Consider the following 18,779-nt stretch of genomic DNA (forward strand, 5'->3'; position numbering starts at 1 on the left):
AGCACTGGTTTGTACCAGCACGTCAGTATGAGTTTTTAATAACATGAACTCAGTTCGATACAATTTTTGGGTCAGTCGAGCCATTTAATGATCTCATTTTATAGTGTTGTTGAACATGTTAAACATCCTGTAGTCATTATGTTTTCTGTGCATGCTTCGCAATGATTGATTGATTGATTGAATCTTTATTTTGAACATGTTGAAAAAGTACAACAACATAGAATTAAAAGAGACAAATAAAGCAAGACAAAAGGAAAACGAGCAACCACAACTACAAATAACTTTCATGTTCAAAAAGGAGCAGGAAGAAGCATAAGCTTATTTAATCCCACCCCTTTTCCACTATCTAGTAATCAATAGACTACAGAAATACCTCCTTGCAATTACATTATATGTTATGTGTATTTTTTTTATTATTATTAATTTTTTCATATATATACATGTATGTTTCTATCTATCCATACATACGTATATACACATACACACATATACACATTTTCAATAACCCCAGTAACACCTCAAAGGATACACAACCTACAGATATATATACCCATACCAACATACCCGTGCACCCGCACACACATGAAAATATTGGACAAGAACACCCTATCAAATCTCTGCCTCCTCCCTGTACCCTGTAAAAACCATATCCTTAAGCCGCTTTTTAAACTGCGCCATGCTTGGACATTGCTTCATATCTTTACTTAGTCTGTTCCACAGCTTCACTCCACACACAGAGATGCAAAAACTTTTTAATGTTTGAATGTTAATGATTCAAACTAGGTTACATTCAAACGTTTTATTTGTGAATATATTGTTGGGGAAACCTAGTTTTCTGTTTGGGACAGGGAGAGAAAAAAGAGAAACAGATGCTCCTGAGGTACTTCCTGCAGAGGTTTTAAGTGAGCTGCACATTTGCATGGTTCAGATTAAAGTGTTTTCAGCGTGGAACTTGATGTACTGAGCTACATCACACACTGAGGTTTCTGTGGTTGTTTTACAGCAGAGTGGCAGAAATATCAATCAGAGGATCTAATGTCTTCTAATCTGTGTAACAGCACAAAGCATCACATCAGTTTGAGACTGCAGGTGGAACAAATACCAGGAGCCTTCCCACGTCTGCAGAGAACTAGAGCTATCAACAACTAACCTTCACTTTAGCTTTCTAACTGTTGTGGATTACAGAAGTGGTAACAATACTAATTCATTAATTCCACATAGACCACATTTTGAGCCTCAGCCATGTGGACACAGCAGAGAAACTTCTTCTATTTGGCCATCGGTGAGATGAACTTTACATCAATTAATTATTTTTCTTTCTTTGCTATGCTAACGCAGTTTGTCAGAGGACTAATCTGTGTTCAGTTCAAGCTCCACAAAGGGTTTCTGTTTATTGTATCTAAATTAGAAACAAGAACAGTTTTATATTTCAAAATGATTTAAAGTTATACTTTCTTTTCTACAGTCTCATATCTGTCTGCATCTTCAGCTGCTGCAGGTCAGTCAATTTGTCATATTTTAAAAATAAACTGTACATGGTTGAAGGCATTACTGAAAACATCACACTGATAAATATTTCACCAACCACCACAAAAAATTTTTTGTTTTGGTATTGTTTACATGAAATATTTTTTCTCCTCTCTTTTGTTCATATGATACATGCAGTGTTTTATCTGAATGTAATGATTTTACATTGATTAATTCTGCAATTTTATTTGTCTTTATTGTAATTTCCAGTCCCGCCAAAGCATGTTGTTGTGGTTTTTAAAATTACTATATTCTTTTAATAATTAAGTGACTTGGTTAGAATATAAAACCCAAATATCTAGTGAATATTTTAAAATGTGCTATAAACCTAATTCTAATAAATGTGAATGTACTGAACGCATAGCACAAAGCACAGTACTGGATGCATAATTGGATTAAAAAGGACAATAAAGCAAAAAATAGAAATAGAAAAAATATAATAAAAAGAATAGTAAACAGCTGCAGTCTGCAGCATTCATATTTTATGAAAAAAATGTCTCTAAGCTTTTAAAAGAAAACTAAATTACTGGCAATATAATGTAAATGTTATAGAAATAATTTAAATACTTCAGAAAAATTATAATTATTACACAATCCTCCAACTCATTTATTACAAATATGATTTTTTAACTTAAATCATAAAAATATTATAAAAATAATGCAAAGCAAAAAGAAAAAAATATCACATCAGGACTGGTTGTCTGGTACCACGCTATTAGATCATTTGCGGACAAAAAACTGAGTGAATAATTCCAGACACAATTGCCTGAAATTTAGCAAAAGTTTAATTTCACCACCACTAAAACTTGATTCTGCATGGGAAATCATAATCAAATAAAAGCACAGCATTACTCTGTAATGTAATGGTGCTAAAATATTAGCAAACTGACTTCTGACTTGGCCAAATATTATTAGCCAAATACATGCGGTGCCTTCAGTATCAAATTAATTAATTTCAATAATTTAATATATATTTCTAAAGATTATCACCCCAATTCTCTTTGCTGATTTGAAGAAAATACTTGTCTTTAGAACTATTTTAAAATTAAGAGGAAGATCCATTCCACCTGGTTCTGCACACCTGAATATGTTTGGACACTTTTTAGCAAATTATTTTTTATTGCAAGTGCAGTAGACAATTTGGGTTCACAATAAAACATCATGAAAAGGTTGTCCACCCTCCTTAAAAGGTGACAGATGATAATTTTTAAATAATGACACATTTAGGTCTTCAGGTCTTTGTCTAATATATGTATTTGCATGTTGTGTGTTTACTGAAGTTTTCACTACAAAAATCGTAATAAAAATGTTTCTACTGAAAAATTATATTATTTTGAGTGTTTATGTTCAGTTGTCTCAACTGAACATAAACACTCAAATTCAAGCATGGCTCATTATATCTGAATGAATATAACTTGCAGACCATAAGTAATAAAAGAAAAAATTCAAAATAGGTGCAGTTCAAACTGTTGTCAAGGGGCTCGGAAAGCTGTGTGTGTCTTTATAATACAAAAAGACTGCATTCTATAACAGCAGCATACAGACCATTGGAAACAGAATAAAAATGGAAAGTCAAAAAGACTTGAGCAGTCACATTATTATGATACTTTAAGTCAAAATAATATTTGTTTTTGAAAAATAAAACATTTTATTCTTTTACAACAGGACAGTGAAGTGTCCTTTAATAACTGGGACGTGGGAGAATACCCAGTGTACTTTAGATTTTCATACATGAGAAGGCAAACTTTAAGTAGTCCTCATGGAAATGTTGGTGCAGCCCAGTGTTTCCCAACCTTACACATATTTCACACAGTAAACCACCAAACAAAAATATCATAAAAGCATATTGACAATTTCCCCCCGTTCACTAGGTATAGCGGAATTGGCTCAGTTTTCCCTGGTATACCATTTTTGCTCTCACTACTCATGCTAGGGCCTTCATTTGGGTCAGAATTTTCTCCAGTACCCAGGTCAGATTGACTGCTTTTTCTTTTTAAATACTTATCTATTGCTATTACACACTGTGTTGTCTCACAGCATGACTATTATGTAATTTCTTCTTCTCTGTTTTACTGACAGTTGGCAACCCATTTAATTAGAGCAGGTAGTTGTACTGCCCTCTAGTGGAAGAGAATGTAATTGTTCTGCTGGTTACTCATGCCAATTGCTTAGAGCAGGGCCACGTTTGGTAGCGGCCCGCGAGAGTTGAGGCTAGGGGTGGGTTTTAATAATCGATTCATCGATTAAAATCGATTCTGGCTTGGATAACGTAAAATCGATTCATTAAAATCCTGAATCGATTTTTTAATATAAATTTATTTTGCCCGAAACGCCAGAATCTCAGGTGAAACCTCACAAAATTTCAACAACCACCAAACAGCTAAGACAGTAAATGAGAGCAGGTACACGGATTCTGCACAAGGACGTAAACACACAGCGCGGACCCGTGGATCAGAATCAGTGAGATGTCACCTTTCTCACCCGACGGGCGCTGCAGCTTGGCAATCACTTTCTGGCAGACAATCACTTTTTGGCACAACAACTGCACAGACACGGTCGGGGCTGAAAGCCGAAAGCTCGCTGATTCTGAGCTGTCGGCGGGTCCGCGCTTTGTGTTCACGCCCTTTTTGCGCTGATTCTAAAGCTGTTAGTTTTATCTCTCTCCAAACAATATTGACCGAACCAGCAGCAAAAGAAGATCCAAACTACGCTTCACATAAACATCGTCATGAAATCACTCTGACTTTTACTGTTTTGCTTCCACCACGATGCACAGCTCTCTCTCTCTCTCTCTGTACTTCAAGAACAGTTTCCCGTCTAAAAATCTGTTTTCTGCATTATTCGCTTGCTTGTTACGCACAAGTCTACCGTTGTTTACAGCGCTGTCGCCGCTGGGTTTTTTTTTTTCGTTTTACATACTTCCGAAAAGAAAACTAATTTCTGCCGTTCAATACTGAACAAATTTAAACTTTTTAAAATTATGCAAAATGCAAAACGCTTAGCCGTGTCTCTAATAAAACCGCTGTAACGTCAGAGGTAATGTTCATATGTTGATTAATGGTTTTCTTTCGTTTTTGATGTACTGCAGAATATTTTTATAAAATCCCAGGCCAGGAAAACCACCTTCATGTTTTTCTGTGTTTTATCTTCAGCTACTTTGACACAAAGGCATCTGCTGTGACGCTTACACCTTTGATAAAGTCTTGCGTGTGTCAGCTTCCTTTTTATAGATACAAAAATATGTAAATGTACTGATCTGAATTATAATATTTCTGACTGTCAAAATTTCCCAGATTCAAATTGAATTTAATTGAATCGAATCGAATCAAATTGAATCGAATCGTGGATCGAATCGATTCGGGACCTTGTGAATCGGAAACGAATCGATTCTAGAAATCAGTGACGATACCCAGCCCTAGTTGAGGCTCAGGTGTGAAATTTATGGTTTTCAGGGTTTTTAGCGTTATTTTTTTAAATCGTTTTTATTGTTAACTCGGTTTCCTTGGGTCTTTTCCGTGTGCTATAAATAAATCTTTTTTGGTACCGGTACTGGTTTTATTTTGTTGCATTTATCCGCGACACCTTAAACGGCGGTCAGTGAAAATATTGTCGGACAAACCGGTCCCTGGTGCAAAAAAGGTTGGGGACCACTGGCTTAGAGTACTAATCAGGTGGAACCAGATAATCTTCCACAGCACACCTGATCGTTTCTCGTGGCCCATGGTTGGGAAACACTGGTGTAGCCCACAAATATGTAAAAACAGATCTTTTAGTGCCACCTACTGGCAAAACAGGACCTATCACACCATACCGTTGGCCACTGTTGGATCCCGGCATCTCTTGCTGTTTGGAAGCTATGACCTTTCAATTGTGGAGATTGGAACAATACCCAATCTACCTTCTCTCAGATTGCTGACTAAACCTGTGCATCTTAATGTTTGTACCACACAATTATCAATTACAGATACTTTACAGCTCCACCCACCGTTTTGCCGTACTTGCAACAACTTTACTTGCACTTTGTAAATATGGAGAACTTGAAAAGACATGAAAATAAATCATTAACTCATTTAATTAATTAGTAATAAATTGTATGATAATATTAGACATTCTTAAAGCAATTACAAATTAGTTTATAAACATCAACAAAGAAAGAAAATTGATTATTTGATATTTTAATGGGAAATACATTTGAAAGTGAAACAAGCATTTCTAACTAAACTATGAAAGCATGAATAAAGTGAAAAGTAAAAAACAATTCAATAAAAAACAATTAAAAAAATATCTGAATTTAGAATTTTTAAAAAAATTTAATTTATTTTTTTCCATTTCCTCACTGCATTTCCTTTCTTATTTAATTATTAGATTTGCTTTGTCATTCTGATCCTCCTAACATAGATAGGTTTTAGCTCATTTACCTTCTACTTTTTTGTTTTCAGTGAATAAAATACACCATGCTTATTTCTCTGACTTTAAGTAAAAATAAAATAAGAAACACACAGTGTAATCTCCTCTTTCTTTTGTTAGACACTCAGATAAGATTAGTTAATCCAGATAAGTCTGGGTCAGCTCATTGCTCTGGAAGAGTTGAAATCTATCTCAACAACAGATGGGGAAGAGTCTGTGGTGATGGCTGGGACCTAAATGATGCTGAGGTGGTCTGCAGACAGTTACACTGTGGACCAGCACTGAAAGCCCCACGATCATCTCACGTTGGCAAAGGAACAGGACTGATCTGGCTTGATCGTGTGGAGTGTTCAGGAAGTGAAAATTCTCTAATTGAGTGTCAGCACAGAGGATTTGGGCCACACGACTGTACACACAGTAAAGATGCTGGTGTCATCTGTTTAGGTGAGATGTTTTTTGTCTCATACACAGTATGTTCTTGTACTATTGTAAGGTGACCTTGAGGGTGCTTATAAAAAATTGTATTATTATTTATTTTTTTTATTTATTTATTTTTGCCTGTCCCGTTTGGCTCTTTTGCCATCAGAATTATTGTCTAAAGGCGAAGAAAGATGCCCAATGGATTTACTTTACCAAATGGACCATCCCAGCCTTGCCGTAATGGTCCATTTGATTCACCTTTTATTGTTTATTTTATTTTCACTTGCTGAATACGGGACACACTTGACTGGGGGAAAGAAAGGGGAGAAAGAAAGAGGGAAAGAAAAACAGCTGAGAAGAGGGACGGGGAAAAAGGGCAAAAAACAAAAACCAACAGAATAAGCAGACAAAAAATATATATATCGATCACCTGGATCACCTGTTGAGAAAGAAAAAAGAAAACAAGCAGAAGAAAACGAGAGTAATAGAATAAACATCATCACAATGATCTATGGGAATATGACAGTAAATACTAAATATTAAACATTATTGTGCAGCACGTAAGATCGACAGCGCACAGTGTGCTTTGAGGTAGGAGCCAAAAAGGGTGTAGTTTGTGTGTGTGAGCACCCGTGTGTACACCTGTGAGCATGGACGCGCTGGTTTTTAAAAGGTTCCTTCATGTAATGATCTGCTAGAGGGTGTGGGGGACCACAGCCCCGTCCTCGAGGGCATGAAGCAGGTATGGAGGAGACCAAGACTCCAGACATCCAGAGGCCCTCAGAACACAAGAGACCAAGGAAAACCAACAGAGGGGCAGCCGTGCCACTATCCCAGAAAGAGCTGAGGAGAGTCCCAGATGAGGGGTCACTCAGCAGCCGCGGAGCAGAAGCCAGGGGGGGTTGCAGTGACGTGCCCGTGAGCTCCGCCGGCAGCCAGCTGTGCCTGAGTGACGGAGCCACCAAGGAGTGAGCTGGTGTGTACCTGGACGCCCATCCCCGGACACAAAGAACCACCAATGAACCGATGTCTGAGGGCGTCCGCCACCGGCAGGGGAAGTGGTGGGGGGAGATAGACCTCCATACCTTGGAGGGCCTGAGATGTCCCCAGAGATGTGGCGTCTGATACCCAACCTGACATATAGACACAGACATACAGGCACACACAGATACAAACATCCATTCCCACCCTCATGCTCTCATAGGCAATTACTCCACACTCAACCAACGTGGAGACAGACATAAAGAGACGCTGTACACACAATCACACTCCCCAAGCGTACTCTAAGAACCGGGTCTAGGTACCCTTGCCCCTGGAAGGGGAAACTGCACCCAGACCCAGGTGGTGTTACCCTTGGGGAGAAGCAGACCGCCCCGACTCCGCAGCAGCAGGGAGGCCCCACATTCCAGACCCCAGTTGGACGGCCAACTCCTCCTCCTAGCTTCCCCGCTCCAGCAAAATTGTATTATTATTATTATTATTATTGTAATTATTATTCAGTAACAAAATGGTCCATGTAGCTGTAATCAGGAGAGAAATATATATGTTACTTATAATGTAAAAATGACTTAACTTTCTTAAGAATCTCCTGCGTCACTTTATGTGGCTATTATTTTTTTGGCATCATTAATTTGTGTTTGTTTTTCTGGTTTGACTTTGGTAATAATGTTTTTTTTACTTGTTCGCTTGTGTTTGATTTCTTCTATAGAAACCAGCTTCTCATCCCCAGTCACTGTGTACATAGATTATTCTTGATAATGAATTTGGTGCCTCAGGTGAGACTGAAAATCAGGTCAAAGTCAAGGTCACACCAAATGTAAAAATCAGAATCGTCTTCCAACTTTACACCAATATACTACGCCTTGGGGATTATGAGTATCTAGGTTAGCTAAACACTTAGGTGTGACTTTAGCTGTTAATGTTAAGGTCAAAGTTGATCATGGAAAAGATGTCCAGCAACCATATCGAGTGATATGTCATAAGCAAAGGGCATAGAGAGAGCTGTTACGGCATCATAATGAAGCCATAACATGTTGACATCATCATTTTGTAATAAAAGCAGCCTGATGTCAGCATGTTGTGGTAATAATGCTTTTTTAAAATTGTTTTTCAATAGTCTTTTTACTAGTACAGCTCTACAGCCTTTGAGTGTCTATATGAGCTTATGTGTTCTCCCAGTGTTACTTTTTCTCCTTGTTGCTGTTTTGGATTTTTATTTTTGTTTTCTCATTTGGATTTTTGCAATAGACAGTGAAGGCTCACTTTTTCATGTTTGCTCTGTCTTTGTGTCTTACTTCTGGATACTCAGTTGACTTGGTTGACGGTGTTTAGATATTGTAATTTTTTCTCGTTTAAATTCAAATTACTGAGTTTATTTAAATAAATGTATCAAATACAAATGTTGAATTATTTACCTTCAATAAAGTCACTATCAAGTATATGCTTTATGTTTCTTTGCTTAGATGTCAGATTAGCTGGGCCTCAGTCAGCTCGTTGCTCTGGAAGAGTTGAAATCTTTTACAACAACAGCTGGGGAACAGTCTGTGATGATGGCTGGGACTTAAATGATGCTGAGGTGGTCTGCAGAGAGTTAAACTGTGAAACAGCTCTGAATGCCACTAAGTCAGCTCACTTTGGTGAAGGAACAGGACAAATCTGGCTTGATGATGTGTCCTGTTCAGGAAGTGAGAGATCTGTGACTCAGTGTCAGCACAGAGGATTTGGGAAACACAACTGTACACACAGTAAGGATGCTGGTGTTATCTGTTCAGGTGAGAAACTTTATCGATCAAAGGTAAATAATAAATAATAACTGTTACAATATTTTTACAGTTTTAGAATAGAGTCATTATCTCATGTAGTGTGTGTTTATATCTACCCCTGCATTTAGGTGGGGACCATGACAATGGCAATTTGTTTGAAAATTTGTTTGACAATATCTGGATTTAGCACTTTAACTTTCATAAACAATAGATTTCCTTCCAAGACTTTTTTCTTTTGTTTTATTTTAATTCCAGATATGAGAACCTTCCATAAATAGAACCTCATTGTGTTTCATAACAGATCTCTGGAAAAACAGTACAAGTGTTGGCAGGGAGAGTCGAAATGAATCTGTCCCTTTACTGTTTTTTTATAATTCATGTATGTAGACTAAGCCAAGGATTGCAGTCATGAAATAATTACACACTGAATAACACTCATTCAATCAAAATGTTCAATATTATTGCTATTGATGTTATTTATCTATTAATTAGATTTTTAAATTATGTTTACTGTGCCTAGGTGTGCCAGTCAAATTATCTGGAAGCACTTTGTGCTCTGGAAGAGTCGAAATCTTTTACAACAACACTTGGGGAACAGTCTGTCATGATAACTGGGACATAAATGATGCTGAGGTGGTTTGCAGAGAGCTGGGCTGTGGAACGGCACAGAGTGCTGCTGTATCAGCCAGCTTTGGTGAGGGAAGTGGATCCATCTGGCTTGATGATGTGGACTGTTCAGGAAGTGAGAGATCTCTGACTCAGTGTCAGCACGGAGGATTTGGGACACATGACTGTACACACAGTAAGGATGCTGGTGTTGTCTGCTCAGGTGAGAATTTAAAAAAAATATTCATAATTCTTAATATAATAAGGTATTTTTTCCATTTTTAATTGAGTCATCTCTCCATGACTGCTGTTTTCTCAGTGATCCTCCCAAAGCCCAGAATCTTCATGATTCCTGCTGGTAAAGTTGAGCGCAGAAGCAACGTCAGCATCACTTGTTCAATATCACCTAAAAGCCAACAGCTTCTACAAGGAGAATTTACTCTGAAGCAGATTTCAGGCTCATTCAGTCAGAAAAAAACATCAACTACCAACTCTGCTACATTCAAGATCCTCCAAGTAGATTTTGACAAGGATGGATTGTACCAGTGTGAATATTCATACAGCTCCAGCATCTCCACAAGTGACTCTGTCAACGTCTCCGTTACTGGTAATAAAATGTACTATTGCTTATATTACAGTGATTAAGTGACAGGGAAATACTGTTGTTACTCGTAACACCCACTACAGGTTATTAGCATGATATCACATCTATTAACATAAGAACTAAAGTCTTTATTTCAATAGTTTATCACTTAATAACAGCAACACTCAAAGGTCACTCATAAGTCACCTCTTAGAGGGTATGAACCAAAATCAAAACACACACTAAGTGAATAAACATCTTTAATGTCTTGTCTGCAAAAGCTGAAAATACCCATATTCACAAGTTTTGCTTTTGTGTCTGACTGGGATCTCACCTGAATGAACTTTAATAGATAATTGCTAAGGAGAAGTGTTACACTTCACTAGGTCTAAATAAAACAATATGCAAAACAAAAGGCCCGCCTAGCTGCTTGAAAAAAAAGGTCAATGAAAACATACAAAAGTGGCATTAACTGCATAACCCTACTGTCTGTAACAGTCAAACCTCTGGTGCCAGTGTATGGGGTACGCCAAGCTTACCTGTCCAGCCTCCCACCAACACACTCTGTTTTACATACACAGAAGCCTTCAAACAAAAGTTCCTCAAGAGTCAGAAGACGCTCAGCTGGCCAGGGAGCTGCTCTTTTGTAATGATCCCTGGCGAGTAATTGGCCTACTGTGCTCAGACCAGCCAATAGACACATGCCAATTATCTTTGAATTGGCCAGTAGGTGGAGGCTTGAAACCTGAAAGATAAGAACAGCAGAAAAACAAAGCAGCGTATCTTAGCATGTAACACCCCCACCCATTAAGATCCAATCGTAGGGTTTGGTAACATGTCTAAGTAACACGGGAGAGTGCGTCTGCTACAATGTTCTCTGAACCTTTTTTGTGACAGATTTCGAGAACATAATTCTGAATAATCAGTGACCAACAAATAAGTCGCTGGTTGTGATTACACATCCTAGACAGGAACACCAAAGGGTTGTGATCCATGAAAACTTGAACTGGATTCGGACTTGCCTCTATATAAACTTTTCAATGGTAGAATACCTGAGCTGATGTTTATCAAACTTGCGAGAGAATTAACTCACAGGATGGTCAGTGCCCTGGTTATCCTCCTGGAGAAGCACTGCTCGTGCCCCAACTGCGTTGGCATCTATTTCCAGTTTGAATGGTAAAGAGAAGTTAGGAGCAGACAAAATGAGGGTGCAACAAAGTATGCCCTTAAGGCTTTCAAAAGCTTGTTGGCACCCATCAGACCAAACGAAAGGCTTTGAGGGACTGGTTAAGTCAGTGAGAGGGGCAGCAACAGAAGAGAAAAATTTAAGAAAAATATTGGCTGAGCTTGAATTTAATGACAGCGTGTTTCAAAATTTGGGCCACTTGGACCACTGTGAGGCATCCACTCTTCACAACAGTTAAGAGTTGTTAAGAGTGGATGTAACCAACAGTCTGTAACCAACTGTGAACTGATGAGACCAACTGCTGGACTTTTGAGACAGGAAAGTTGTCCCAGACTGATAAAAGATTCAAGGTGATCTAGAGTCCTGGCTCTTCTTTGTAATATTTTTCTTTGTTTGTTTGTTTTTGTAATGCATCAGTTGTTTTTAATTGGTGAAAGCTCTGGACTGCAGACAATCCAAGTTTACCACCTCTATGAAGGCTCTATGAAGCCATGCTGTTGTGGGAGATGACACTCTCTTTTTCCTTCAGCGCCACCTCCATCCATTCATCCATTTTCTTCCGCTTATCCGGGGCCGGGTCGTGGGGACAGCAGCCCAAGCAGAGAAGCCCACACCTCCCTCTCCCCAGCCACCTCTTTCAGCTTATCCGGGGGAACACCAAGGCGTTCCCAGGCCAGCCGCGAGATATCTGCGATCTGGTTCTTTCGGTCACTGCCCTCAGCTCGTGACCATAGCTGAGGGTAGGGACGTAGATTGGCCGGTAAATTGAGAGCTTCGCTTTTTACACTCTGCTCTCTCTTCACCACAACAGACCGGTACAGCGTCCGCATCACTACGGCCGCCGCACCAATCCGTCTGTCGATCTCCCGCTCCCTTCTGCTGTCACTCGTGAACAAGACCCCGAGATACTTAAACTCCTTTCAGTGTGTGCAGTTGGAGGAATGCCACCTGCACACACTGAAAATAAAATGTCTTCATATAACATCAAAGCAGTGGAATAGAGTTTGGGTTTTTTCTGCCACCAGCTGGTGCCTGTTTTATTTACTACAGCTTCTTTATTTGTTGTTTATTTTGTTCTCAGTGTCGCTGCAGCAGTCCAGGATCTCTGTGACATCTCCAGATGTAGGAATGGTCAGGGTTCCTGACGGGGCAGAGATCATCAAGGGTTACAGCTTCAGCCTCACCTGCACAAATAATGAACACTATCCTGGAGGAGTTTTCAATCTCATCTTCTATGGCTCCAATATGAAACGGACCAAACACACCAAGCCATCTGTCAACAACTCAGCCTCCTTTAGTTTCCCTGTAGCTGACTTTGGACATGATGGCAGCTACAGCTGTGTGTATGAGATAACTCTGTCAGGAGGGACATTTACTTCTCCTAAAGATTGGCTTTATGTTTCTGTGATATGTAAGTACATGACAGAACTCAACATTTGTACATCATATAAGTGTAACTACACAACTGAAATAACAAAAACTGTTTGACTATCAAAAGATTTCCAAATCTAAATGTACTGTAGGTAGTTCATTAGTGGCTGCTGTTCAGTCTGATGATGATGCAATGTGGTCATCATATTGGTCAGATGTAGCCACACCTCCTAAACCATGTGCTTCTGACGTTTCTAAGTGTGATGTAGGAAGTTTGTGGGAGGAGAGACTTTTACTTGCCATTCCCTGGGAGCCCATTGTTTCATAATCTGTTCATGTTAACATAGATGGTTTATGGTTTATGTTTTGAGGTAGTTAAAACAATTGACACAATTGATATACTGATAATGACTGATCTCTTTCCACAGATTCAAGAACTCCAGTCGTGAGATATGCTTTCCTGCCACTAATTCTGCTTTTGGAGAACATTGCCCTTCATTTCTACTATAAGGTACATCAGAGTGAATGAAAGCATGTATGAAACAGAGTAGTAGCTGAGAAGTGTAGGAACAGTAACATGGATTGTGTCCCGTCTCTCCAGGTCATCAAAAAGCAGAAATCAGACAAAAAGCAGAACGATGAGACGGATGTTTCCAAAGCTGAAGAAGTGGAGGCCGACGAGGAAGCAGTCCAAGAAATAGAATAGAAACATAGAAACAAACACACAAGTCTAATTTTTTGTTGGAATTTAGATTAAAATTGTTTAAATCTTGTTTAATTATGTTTGTATTTTAAATGTCTGACAGATTACTGCAGCGACTCTATTTAACCTGCCTTTACTGTCCAGTATAAACTCTTAATAGCATGACTGTGACTTAAGTTTGAAAATAATCCTTCATCCTCTCCAGTCCTCACTTTCTTACATTTTCCTCCATCTCTGCCAGCGAAGTTTTCACACATTCGTTTTTTACCCCAAAAGGTTGATTCTGTTCAAAAATTTAATGGTAAAATTTGTTTGTCTCACCCGTTCCTTGAGCAGCTGGTGCTCTGCCTTCTGAAGGAGAAATTATGTCCTTATGGACTAAACACTGGATTAGCCAGTTCAGATTGAGGAGATTCAGATTTTCGGAAAACAAACAGTTTTTCTGAAGGCTGGCTGGATCATGGGGGCCCCAGCGTTAGCTGATGTGGGCTGGGAATCAGTCTCAGGCTTAGGCATATAGAATACCGGCGGCGGGGATGCCGCTTCCTCCGGGAGGAGGGAGCAGGTGTCATAGGCACCAGAAGCTCCATTGGTCCAGATTAACTGGTGTAGCAAATTAACTGGTTACGGTCAAACAGATGTGGGGTATTGTCTCTCTGCTTTTGGCAATCCAGCAAATAAACACTGCATATTTCATTTGTGAGGTTAATTTAAACACAGTCCATAGTCTTATTGTATGGAACGCCAGGACTGCCATAATGAATTACTTAAATACACCATTAAATAATTAATTAAATGTGGCAATAATTAATTAAAATGGGAATTAATTAATTAAATAAATAGTTATGACACATGTAATTAATTAATTATTGACACATTTAATTAATTAATTATGTATTTCACATTTTAATTAATTATTGACACATTTAATTAATTATTTCATGATATATTTATTTATTTCATTTTGGCAGTCCTGGCGCCTGGCTCTCATCATGAATTAATTTTATCTGTCAGCCTCACCCATCAAACTCACGGGGCGGGGTTAACGCTGCCCATGCAGCTTCTCTAACATTTGATTGGTTGCCGTGCAATGTAAGTCAAAACAGGTCGATCCTAGATAATCGATTGCTTCTGTAGACTTGAGGCAGCCAGGTATCCCAGAATGCGTTTCAAATCACAGGCAGCAATGGTGGTGGTGTAGTTTTAAAATACCCCGTTTTTCTGTCACCAACTACACTTTTAACAGTGTTTTAGCCGCGAATGTCGCGCCGTAATCTTCACATGTCTGGTCAGGTTGTCAACATAGAACATGTTTGCAAAAGTGCTCAGATGTTTTCAGAGATTTCAGTAGCTCTGCTAACAGTCAGCATGCAGAGTGCACCGAGGGGGTTACGTCAACCGGTTTGTTTACATATTCCACTCTCCGTGTTCCACATGTTGCATTTGCAGATTCGCATTTTCACCGAACGATCGTCTCTTTCCGCCTGCTCTTGTGTCTCTGTGCTTCTGTAACATAAAGAACGAGCTGACATGTTTCTCAGGACACCAGCGATCAGCTCAGCAGGCCCTCAGTTTACCTGCATGCGTCCTCCTCACCTGTCAGCTGTTTAACACCTGCTGCTAATTCAAGAAACACGCCCACGTTACCTGGTGATAGTCACAGTTTAACTGGGCAGCCGGTGCTTGATATAACGCAATGTCAGCGCATTTTTCTGCACAACATAAGTAAATATAGTATTTTTCCCGAGCGCAGAGCTGCTGGAGCTTGTTTCCTTACAGAGGACTTTATAGGCGAACCCACTTTATCGGCAGCTGATGTCCAATCACCTGCACACAGCTTTGAAACCTCACCTGAGTTTTAGCTCTCAGTGGTTAAACGCTGGACTTAATTCACTCAGGTTTTGTCTGTCGGGTCACGTTTACTTCGCTGTTTTATTTACAACTGAGCAAATCGGTTTGGCTCAAATTAAAGTTATGTTTCATAACTGCAGAGTTTTACAGACGTTTAATGATTCACTGGCACATGTGTTAGACTGAACTATTCGCTTTTCTTTATCTGGTGTGTTTCGGATTTAACAGTGAATTTTGAGATTAAACTGACTTTTAAAATGTTTTTATACAAAGAGGAAAGAGAAGGCGCATTTCCACCGAGAGGAGCAGAGTTTGCAACAGCATGTTCATCATGAAGACTGCAACCTGGACAGAAATATTATATCATCTGTTTTTAATAGTTATTTAACTGTATTCTAAGCACCAGCTATGTTAGAATTTTTAGAGTTTACTTAACTAAAAATAAATGAGCTTAACATATAATTTGTGTGATTTCTCTCTCTCTCTTTTTTTTTTTTTTGTGCTTTTTCGGTCATGTTATGTTTAACTGTAAAAGGTTTGTTACAAACTATGAAACACATCGTGCAGACTTCTGGATGTTAGAAGAAAACTAATACTGCTCATGAATGAGACTAAAGGCAGGAAGGTGTCCTTTAAAACTAAACATGTTAATAGGACCTCCCTATTTATATCGTAGTTTATGATATAGCACGTGTATTTCAGTAATAGCCTACTGATTTCAGCAGCTCACATGGGCGTTATCTGTGATACTCCTTAACTATAATTTATCCAAGTTAACGTCAGTTAACCATTCAGACAGTTCTTTTGCAATGAAAAACATAAACACCCATGCTGCGTAATGTTTACATTATAGCTGCTTATGCAGTAACCATGGTAACCACGGACTCTGAGCGGCTGGATCGACGGAGGTCAGACAACAATTTTACATGTATGATCTTAAAACAGGACACAGCCAATATCCGTGCTGGCCTCATATCAAATGTGACCGCAGACTGAGTCTATGTTTGATGTTTGCTTTATATCTAATCTTCCTCTCAAACATTTAAACAGCAGCGAGTCTGCAGCTGAGGGAATACAAACTCAAATTGTCGGAACAGGTTCGATCGTGGATTCATTTGGTAATTTATTAAATGTATAACTGTTAGTCTAATCTGCTGCTGAGTCTCTTACGCTGATGAAAATGCAGATAACACAGATCACGAACACCTGTTCAACCAATCACTTTCATTCCACTTTGATCTGCGACAAACTGACGGTTCATCTCTGTTACAGTGTTGCGTTAGACTGCTATATTTTTGTGTTCTTTATGCTGTAGATTTTCACGTCTCTGGAATAGTTGGCAGTATTAAGGATGCTTTTCTGTAAAATCATATTGATATGACCCATGACATATTCGTAGATGACAGTTAGATAGTCAGCTGGGAAACTCTGTGTTAACTCAGAGATCTGAAGATATCGTGGAGAGATGCTGATCTTGCTCCGTGGTGTACAGGTCACCCTCATGATTAATATTCACAATAAAAATATTAGCCGAACATCATGAAGTCTGTATGTGTTTCATAGTGTCGAACAACCTTTGTACAGTTAAAGCCAGCAGTTACTACACGACGGAAACACCAACGTTTTCTCTTTTATACGTTTATACACAGGTCACGCTGATTACTGAACAGAAACCCAAAGATCAGCTGTTAATCGAATTTATTTGCTCTCTCTCCTCCTTAAACATGTTTTTAATGTTAGTTATAATTCAGAATTGGCGACTGAAACACGTAGGACACATAAGAACATCAGGAAATAAAACCCCGATAAATATAACCTCAGTAAAAGAAGTCAGTGTCAGCAGGGGTTATTACAGCTGTGTACCGGGGCCTGCGCTTTGTCGGCGGTAATAACAGCTCGATTGCTTGCGAGGCGAGCGGGTCTATCCCACGCTTTGCCGTGAGACTGGGCAGACATCTCCGAAATCATCGAAGCACTTTTGCAAAGAGGCTGTATCTTGACAAACCGATCAGACATATGAAGATTAAACCACTATATTCTCGGCTAAAAACATATTAAAACAGTATTTGGTGACACACAAACAGGGTTTTTCAAAGTTCAGTTCTGCCGGTTGTTGTGGGCTAAAAACAATGGCCACCAGGCCAAAGCAATGGTTTTGAGTCGATCAGCGTTAACCCCGCCCCCTGAGTTTGATGGGTGAGGCTGACAGATAAAATTAATTCATGATGAGAGCCAGGTGCCAGGACTGCCAAAATGAAATAAATAAATATATCATGAAATAATTAATTAAATGTGTCAATAATTAATTAAAATGTGAAATACATAAATAATTAATTAAATGTGTCAATAATTAATTAATTAAATGTGTCAATAATTAATTAAAATATGAAATACATAAATAATTAATTAAATGTGTCAATAATTAATTAATTACATGTGTCATAACTATTTATTTAATTAATTAATTCCCATTTTAATTAATTATTGCCACATTTAATTAATTATTTAATGGTGTATTTAAGTAATTCATTATGGCAGTCCTGGCGTTCCATATTATTGCTCTTGACCAATAAAATATTAAAAACTGTGGCGAGTTTATCTGGTGATATTCTCATGCACGAGGCGACTAATCTTTACTGTCTCATCATTCTGCTATCATTATCATTTTATTACTCCGATTTCAGCGTTGTCACCTCACAACTAAAGCGTGCAGTTTACTTTGTGTGCACTCAGATTGAGTCAAGTCAACTGGTGCCCCCGGTGGCAAAGTGGCTGCTCTATCACTGTTTTAATTCCCATTTCATCCACAATACATTTGTAACTTTCAATGTTTTCCATTCTTGCATTTTGTAAATAAACCATAAACTAAATGAAATGTCATTGTGTATTTATTTTTGGCCTACATCAGCAAGAAATGCCAAATTATATACACAAAGTTCTAGAAATCACCATTCCTATTGTTCATGATGATTTTAATATTTTTTCCTGTAAAAAAGAAAGACATGTTGAACAAATATTGCACATTAATATTTGACTAGTGTTACCACTGTGTAGCATCTCTTCTGAATCTGAAAGTGAGGAGACCGGCTGCTGGATTTTTGGAGAGGAATGTTGTCCCATTTTTGTCTGATCTCGGATTCGAACTGCTCAAAAACCCCGGCTATTCTTATTCTTTTTGGATTTTTTGTATCAGATGTTTTCAAATGGTTAAAGGTCTGTGTGATTGACCAAAGACACCACACACACACTGTTCCACGATGAGCAACTGTTTATTTGCACACTCTGTGCTACTTCCAGCAGCTTCACAGCTGTCTCCTCCTGCTGCACACCTCTTTCAGGTCCTGGTGTTCTACTCAAAGTAGG

At 38.6% G+C, this 18,779-nt stretch overlaps 1 protein-coding gene across 1 annotated transcript; it reads left to right on the forward strand.

Annotated features, from left to right (window-relative positions):
• Positions 1-460: 460 nt before the first annotated feature.
• LOC109195397 (deleted in malignant brain tumors 1 protein-like) lies at positions 461-11,467 on the forward strand. The gene is made up of 5 exons (XM_025900028.1): positions 461-1,282; positions 1,466-1,498; positions 8,817-9,125; positions 9,637-9,945; positions 10,042-11,467. Exons 1-5 carry the CDS (start codon positions 1,243-1,245, stop codon positions 10,365-10,367), a joined length of 1,017 nt encoding a protein of 338 aa, XP_025755813.1. The 5' UTR covers positions 461-1,242; the 3' UTR covers positions 10,368-11,467.
• Positions 11,468-18,779: the final 7,312 nt, after the last annotated feature.

The sequence above is a fragment of the Oreochromis niloticus genome, linkage group LG18 (assembly GCF_001858045.2).
Source record: "Oreochromis niloticus isolate F11D_XX linkage group LG18, O_niloticus_UMD_NMBU, whole genome shotgun sequence".
Classification (NCBI taxonomy): Eukaryota; Metazoa; Chordata; class Actinopteri; order Cichliformes; family Cichlidae; genus Oreochromis; species Oreochromis niloticus.